General features: G+C 46.5%; 1 protein-coding gene across 1 annotated transcript in view; it reads left to right on the top strand.

Moving 5' to 3' along the window:
• The first annotated feature begins 521 nt into the window (after positions 1-521).
• LOC125945764 (uncharacterized) overlaps positions 522-7,602 on the top strand; it is a 51,639-nt gene continuing 44,558 nt past the window's right edge. The window contains 2 exon segments of the mRNA XM_049668052.1: positions 522-618; positions 621-1,327. Coding sequence (XP_049524009.1) covers positions 522-618; positions 621-1,327 — 804 coding nt within the window.

The raw sequence follows: 7,602 nt of genomic DNA, 5'->3' as shown, positions 1-7,602 counted from the left end.
CTACCACAGGTTGGTGGTTCATCACCAGTAAGCAAAACTTTGTGGATGCTGTACATGTGTCCACTTATGAGACGGCAGAATAGGACATCAATTCGTCGTGTTTCGTAGCTGAGGTTCAGAAACCTAACTGTGGCTTAATCAAATGGAGCTTATTATTCGTTTCAGCATCCCACAAGCGTTGCCAGTGGCTTCGCAGTTTCTTTCGCAAGGAAGGTTTCAAATCTTTTGCAGGAACAGCAGCTGTAGGGTTTGTGGTGTCATGCGAAGCCTGTGTGACGTCACGCTGCTAGCGCGGTGCTTATCGCCTTATAAGCGCTATGAGCTGGGCGCTCCGTGTTCTTCTGGCTCAGCACTCACGCGCTAATAAACTGTTTATATTGTTCGCCACTCATGGCCACTCTGGCTCCGCCTCGTCCCTCGCGGCAACAACAGACTGGCGACGAGGATGGGATAAGAATTCCACTAGGCTCCAAGACACCATTAACGACGGTCCCGGAGCTTGCTGCGAGGAGCCTGGCAGGATGGCCACGGTGGGAAGATTCGATCAGTTCATCGAAGACGGTGATGAAGATTTCCAGTCCTACGTGGAGCGGTTCGACCACTTCCTGAAGGCTTCCCAGGGAGCGACGACCTGAAGGTGTCAGTGTTCATAACGGTAATATGGAAGAAAGCCTACAAAACCCTGAAAACATTGCTGGAACCAGAAAAGCCGGAAAAGAAGACGTACGAACAGTTGGTGCAGACCCTGCAAGAGCAGTACGTGCCCAAAGCCGCTGTAATTGCCGAGCGGTTCAAATTTAATTTGCGTTTTCAGCAAGACGGCGAAACAGTGGCAGCTTTCGCGGTAGAACTGAAGCGGTTGGCGACGTCCTGCGACTTCGGGGCATTTTCGGACGAAGCTCTTCGCGACAGATTTGTGGCAGGACTTGGCGACAAAGAAACGCAAGCAGAGCTGCTAAAGAACAGCACGTTGACGTTTAGAAATGCCTGCGATATCCCAAGGAGTATCGAGTTGGCCCGGAAGGAAAGTCGAGATATTCAGCCGGGTGCAGCGCAAGGAACCGTCAGCGCTATTCACGACGAACCAGATAGCGGAAAACGCCCACCGCGCTGGAGAGAAGAAACTTCGGCGATGCCGGCTGATACAAGGGCGACGAAATCATTGCCCTGTTTCCGATGTGGCTCAAAGCATGAAGCATCTATCTGCAAATTTCGAAAGTATCGTTGTCGGTTGTGTAAACGTGTCGGGCACTTAGCGAAGATGTGCCAGGACAGAAGTAGAGACTTTGCAAACACGATAGATGAAGACAGTGACGCGGCTGAACTTGTGCTCCACAATATTTATTCCTCTGAAGGGCGCACCGGGCTTTACGAAATTTGTCTGAAGCTAGAACAGAAAAGTGTCCGTATGCAGATTGACACAGGGGCGTCGGAATCATGCAATTGTACCAGAGTCACGTTTGTTGCGTCTGCTAATTAGCTTATAATTCTTGCCGGCGGTGCACTTTCGCTGTGTAGTGGGCCTCATAAGCGTCGCCTTGGATGGACGTTTCGGACTGCTTTGAACTGTCATCTCCGAGTTGTTCCTTGCTTTGATGCTGCAACGCTCGCTGATGAACTAGCTCGTTCTCCGGAATATTGTTGTGTCCAGGAATCCAATAGATTCTTACTCGGATGGATCGATTTTGTAGTCGGGAGGCTTGGCTGAGGATGTACCTGGCGTATACCGGTAACTTCCGTCGTGTTTGGAGTGTTTGTATTACTTGCTGGGGAGTCTGTGAAGACGTGGATAGCTTTTGGCGATGAGTGTTTAAGTGTAGTAAGCTAATGCTTCCGCAATAGCGTACCCTTCGGCTGCTTCGGGTGGCAAGCAAGGTTATGGGATAAAGAATGAGGATTAGCACACAACGAACGCGAAAGTACAATCTGTCTTTATTTCGCATGTCTTGCGCAACGCGGTGGTGGTGCTGCAATTGGGAGCGCGCTTAGGGCGCGCGGCTACGCCTTGGGTGCTGCGAAGGAACACTGAAAAGCTTGTGGTCCCACTGCTCCTCTCCAATGTTTGAGTTTCCTAAGAGGAATTGTATGTGGCATTAGGGAACTGCTGCTGTCACAATTATAACACTTGGAAGCTTCTGAAGTGTTGATTTTGACATGTACATACATTACTCACAAATTTAGGAATGTCTAAGATCTTGTAAGTATAGTTATTATAGAAAGTGTTCAGTGGAACCACTGACGTACCATTTTTGTATCTCGGCATTTTATTCGTAAGGTCTTATGCAGCAAATGCATATTAATTTCATGACCCGAATTTGTTGTTAGCTTTTACAGTTATTCCTATCACAAAGATTGCCCATTGCTTCTGTTTATATGAAAGCACATCCCAGAAGCGTTAGTACTCAAAAATATGCCCTCAATTTTACGAACCGTGGTTCAGAATTAGAGTAGTGAGCAAGGAACTAAAATCAGCATCGTTGTAATTGGCTCCATACATTTAGATACCACATAAATTATAACGCTGTACAAACACTTTTAAAAAAGGTATGCGAATGCAAATGCAAAGGCAGGAGTATATATGAAGCAAAGCTCTAATGATGTTGTTAAGAATGTACAACGGACGTCATTGTGTACCATTGTGTTTACTTTCATCCAACGCAATGTGTAATCTCCTGCAACAATTATGTTATGCACCTGAAACATCACAACTTTTGTACGTATTATGCCATGCTGCCACTTGCAAACACACTAAAGGCTTTCATATCCTTTTTGTCACCGTGGTATATACTCATTCTGGAGGTTTAGCCAAGACTGGGCACACACCCCACGGCACAGACTGAATGGCTACATCATAAAAAATAACGCAAATTATTGAAGCCGCTTAAAATAATATGCTATTCAATTGAACAAAATAGCTGTGCTGTTAAAATGCGTATGAGCCAACATTATGTGTTTATTTGTTATGTACGAGGAGGAATGAACGTTTATTGTGATGAAGCAGCCAGAAAGCGCTCTGTCTTCGCGCTAGGTGGGCGGCTCTGTTAGTCCAGAAAGCCGTTGGCTAATGCCGCAGCCCGGGCCCGGTCCACCAGTCCACCAGACTTCGCTGATCCTCCAGGCTGTGTGCCGTTAACATTGCCTCCCACGTTTCTTCGATGGGTTGTAGTGGTTCTGAGGCATCATCTTGACAGTTTTTCTCGCGGTCTGGGCACACCACCACCATGTGTTGGAGGGTGTCTGGTACATCACAATATTGGCGTAAGTATGATAATTTAGTGGGGTGGATGAGGTGCATGATAATTCTATGGACATATGTATTCGTTTGTAGTCTGCAGAGGGTGGTGGCTTCTTCCTTGCTTAATTTTGGATGTGGTAGAGTATATTGTCTTCTTTCCAGTCGGTAATGTTGCAATATTACCGCGTAGTTGATGGGAATGTCCTCCACCCTCGTCGATTTCCGGAGCCCGTGCGGCAGGAAATCCCGGCTGGTATGCTCTCGGGAAACAGCATGTGCTGCTTCGTTTCCTGCCAGGTGTTCGTGGCCTGGGGTCCATGCGACTTAGGTTACGGGTAGTTCTTGGCGTCTTGTTATCTCTTTTAGAATTTTCACTGCTGCGGCAGAGATTCGGCCTTTTTGTAGGTTTCTCGTGCTGTTTGCGAGTCGCTCAATATCATTGCGAATAACTTTTTTTATAACACAGAACAGGCACGGACTACCTCGTACTCTATTTTAGCTTGGCATACAGAGTGCATATAAGCCTGTTGGCTGACACTTAACATTCAAAGCGCGCATTAGCTTGGTATATACACCCACGAATTTACGCGGCAATAAATCGAAGACTCATACCAAGTCGCGGGAAGAGGTTGATGATGAAATGTAGCCAAGGCTGTTTGCTAATAAACATTCTAAATGAAAGCTCACCACTAATCTAGCTGCTACGCGGGCCTCAGCGGCAGCAGACAATAGGGTCCAGCCACCCACGCTGCCGCATCAGTAGAATCATTAACCAGCTCGGCTGGTACAGAGATGGCACTGCTGCAGGTGTCTTCGGCACCACATTCTACCACTTAATCTGCACAAGGCGCTCCAGCGGCTGCTGCGTAAGCGCGGCCGCGCGGGCGACGTATCATGAAAGCGATCCGCGATGTGAACAGTGCGCCGAGTGCTGGCAGCTTCGTGTGCGCTGTGCTTCCGACGCGTAGTTAGCGTTGAAGATGTGAGACAGCACGAAGGTCAATTCCCTCGCGGCTTCCGCCGCGCTTCCTCACTCCAACGTTTGGACAGTGAGTTTCCGCGCCCCTCGAGTAAGATGCGTTCACCTTCACAAGCGCGCACATGACACCATGCTTGTTAATTTAGTTAGTAAGCGAATGTCCGAAAGTCCATACGGCCGACAAAACTAATATCCTTAATTCGTATAGCTGTGTACTAATTGCTTGAAGTACCAGTTTGTGCGAAGTGCCACACCAATCCAAGTCACGGAACTACTCAACAACGGTCGTGTATAGATTTAACGTTGGCCAAGATTCTACCCAAGGTTGTAACCAAACCAATCAGTCTATATCACAGTAATCGCAAAGATATCGTCACTACCACTACCAAATGATGAAAATAATATATGTGACCTTGTCTAACCCTGTGAGATGTACTACAGCTTCGCTGGTCACCCACCTTCTCAGAGAGGAATGGTTCCCAATTTTTTTCGTACAACATTTCGTGCACTCTACCTATGGCGTAGCAGGCATGCGCTGCGTCATGATGGATGTTGTCGCTTATGATAGCAAAACTGTGTGTTGCTTTCATTGTCGTGGCAACACATGTGAAAATGACGGAGATTTATTTTCTTCTAGTGGTAAGATTGTGTTTCATTTACAAGACGGAAAGTACAGTTTTCAACACAATCATAATGTAGAATGCTTTAGCGTGTGCTCAAATGTCTTTGTCTCATGAACAGCCGCGGCTTGAATGCGGCGTGTGTATCCGCGAGGGATACATTTGGTCACAAATTTGCCGAGTACTTTCAAGAAGAAAGGGTTGGAAACGACGTCTTCTTGACTAAGTCACCGCATTCCCAAACAGTAAACGTGACATCTTCCTTGTCAACCATACTCAGACTTGCCAAGGTGAGGCCTTCATTCCATGGACAGCGCTCGCATTCACTCAACATAAAATTTGTTCTTGGGGAGCCGCAAGGGCACAATGCTTTGATGGCTTGCAACGAGCTTTCCATGGCTACGTTCTCCAGCGCAGATACGCAAAGGTTGGCATTAGCGCAAGAAACGTAAACGCAAACTTCTTGGTGGGGTGCGAGCAGCACCCATTTTGGGTGCAGGCTGTAAAATTTGGCGCGATGACAGTTGTGAGCCGATTTGAACGTCTGGAACGTCTCGTGGATAGTACGTGTCATAAACCCTTTTGGGACGTTCAGTCTAGCTGTTCGTGATGACTGGTACAACGTCCTTATTCGGGATCTGTTGAGAGTACTCGTGTTCGACTTTGGGGCAAGAGTCGAGTGCAGCTTGTAATCGGATGTGCTTAACCTTAACTTCGTGTAAAGATCAAAATCGTACCTTATGTCATGCCTCTCGCGTCAATTTTGAGCCGTTCTGAGCTGTACGTTGGGGCGCCTGAGATTGCCTCTAGAGCGCGTTTGCTTGCAACTTCTGGTGGCGCGATGGTTAAGAGACGGCCACGCTCTCGATAGGACCTTGAAGACTCGTGCGCTTGCTTCAAGCTATTTAACCAGCCAGCGCATGCACGACGTTCTGTCACAGATGGCTCAATTGTACTGACGCTTCCATATGTAGGTTTTAAAGCGTCACCACGATGGTTTTGATCTCAGCCCGTTTTCGCTTTCCGTAAGATCGTCTGCTGCAATTGCGAATGCGTTTTAATGCGCTTCAATGGTGAAACATCGGAAGAAATGTACGCGTGCCTGTTCAATTCATCAATCGCTTCTTCTTCCTGCGGAAATCTCACATCTGATTCATCATGGGTCTCACTAGATGAGGAGACGATTTCTTTTAGGCAGGTTAAGCAGCGCTCGGCGACCTCATCAGTGTCACGAATATCCTCAGCTTTTAGTAGTAGCTTCCGCAGGGAGGCAACATCGGAAACGTTCACGGAACGAAAGTTTTAAAATAATAATTAAAGAACTTTCGTTGCGTCAACATTTCCGATGGTGCCTTCCTGCGGAAACTTTTATCTTTAGCAATATTCTTCTTGTGCATGCGCAAATAATCGTTACAGAACACTCCGACCGAGCTATGAGCCACATGCATCGCGTGTTGTGAACAGCTAGCCCAAGTCAAAAGATTTATATTGAACAGCAACGCGCTCAAATTTCTGTCGCGTTTGTTTGCGCCGCTGTCATATGTGAGGCTCCAGAATGCCTCATTGTTTCGTGCCACGTGGGGCGGTACAGAAAGGAGTGGGGCTCTATACAATAGGTGAAAATCGCGGTTTTGAAGGATGGAGCGGGGTTGCTGACAATAGAGGCAGAGAGGCGGTTCTAGCTCGTCACTGTCCTGGGAATGACGGAATAAGCGTGCAGGTCTGTACACAAACTTGGGACGTGGACCTTGAAGTTGTGATCGGTGCGTGCTGAAATGCAACCATGGGAGTAGTGAGTATTGCATTCTTGAGGTGATGATTGGTGTGGTATATTTTGTGGTATACCCCAAGGCGTGCCATTTTTCTTCGTGTCATAAAGTCAAGGAGGTCCAGGAGTATTTTCATGGCACTCACACTTACGGCGCGAGAGTAATTAAAAAGGATGAAATGGGCGGCTCGGTTTTGGATAGCTTCAAGAAAACAGGTAAGCAAGGCAGAGTGAGGATCCCAGACACAGGCGGCATATTCGAGTTTCGACCTTACAAATGTTTTATAAAATAAGAGTTTTAAAGAGACAGGAGCCAATGAAAAGTTTCGGCGAAGGAAACCTAACATGCGATTGGCATTGTTTGCCACGAAGGCTATGTGAGTTTGCCATCACAAGGTATTAGATAAATGAACGCCGAGGTATTTATATGAACTAAGAGCCTCTGAGATAGCATTATAATAAAGTAAAAATAAGGGGCAGGAACGTTACTGTTACGACATACTCTCATTACTTTGCATTTATTTACGCTCAGATTATGAAAAGGCGTTTTATTCAGTAAACATACCAGCAGTCATAGAGGCATTGAGTTATCAAGGAGTTCAGGAGGCATACGTGAATATCTTCGGAAATATATACAAAGATTCCATAGCTACATTGGTTCTCCACAAAAAAAGTAGAAAGTAACCTATCAAGAAAGAAGTCTAGCAAGGAGAGACAATCTCTACAATGCTATTTACTGCATACTTAGAAAAAATATTCAAGCTCTGTGACTGGGAATAGTTAGGATTGAGGATCAGCGGCGAATATCTCAAAAAAAATTATGGGGTTTTACGTGCCAAAACCACGATATGTCTGCAACCTTCAGTTTACAGATGGCATTGTCCTATTCAGCAACAATGGGGCCGAATTACAACACGTGATTGAGGACCTTAACCGAGAAAGTTTCAAGAGTGTGGTTGAAGACTAATATGCAAGAAACAAAGGTAATGTTCAATAGCGT

The sequence above is a fragment of the Dermacentor silvarum genome, chromosome 5 (genome assembly GCF_013339745.2).
Source record: "Dermacentor silvarum isolate Dsil-2018 chromosome 5, BIME_Dsil_1.4, whole genome shotgun sequence".
In the NCBI taxonomy this organism is placed as follows: Eukaryota; Metazoa; Arthropoda; class Arachnida; order Ixodida; family Ixodidae; genus Dermacentor; species Dermacentor silvarum.
Note: the sequence above shows the minus strand (reverse complement) of the source record. Positions and strands in the feature narration are given on the sequence as shown.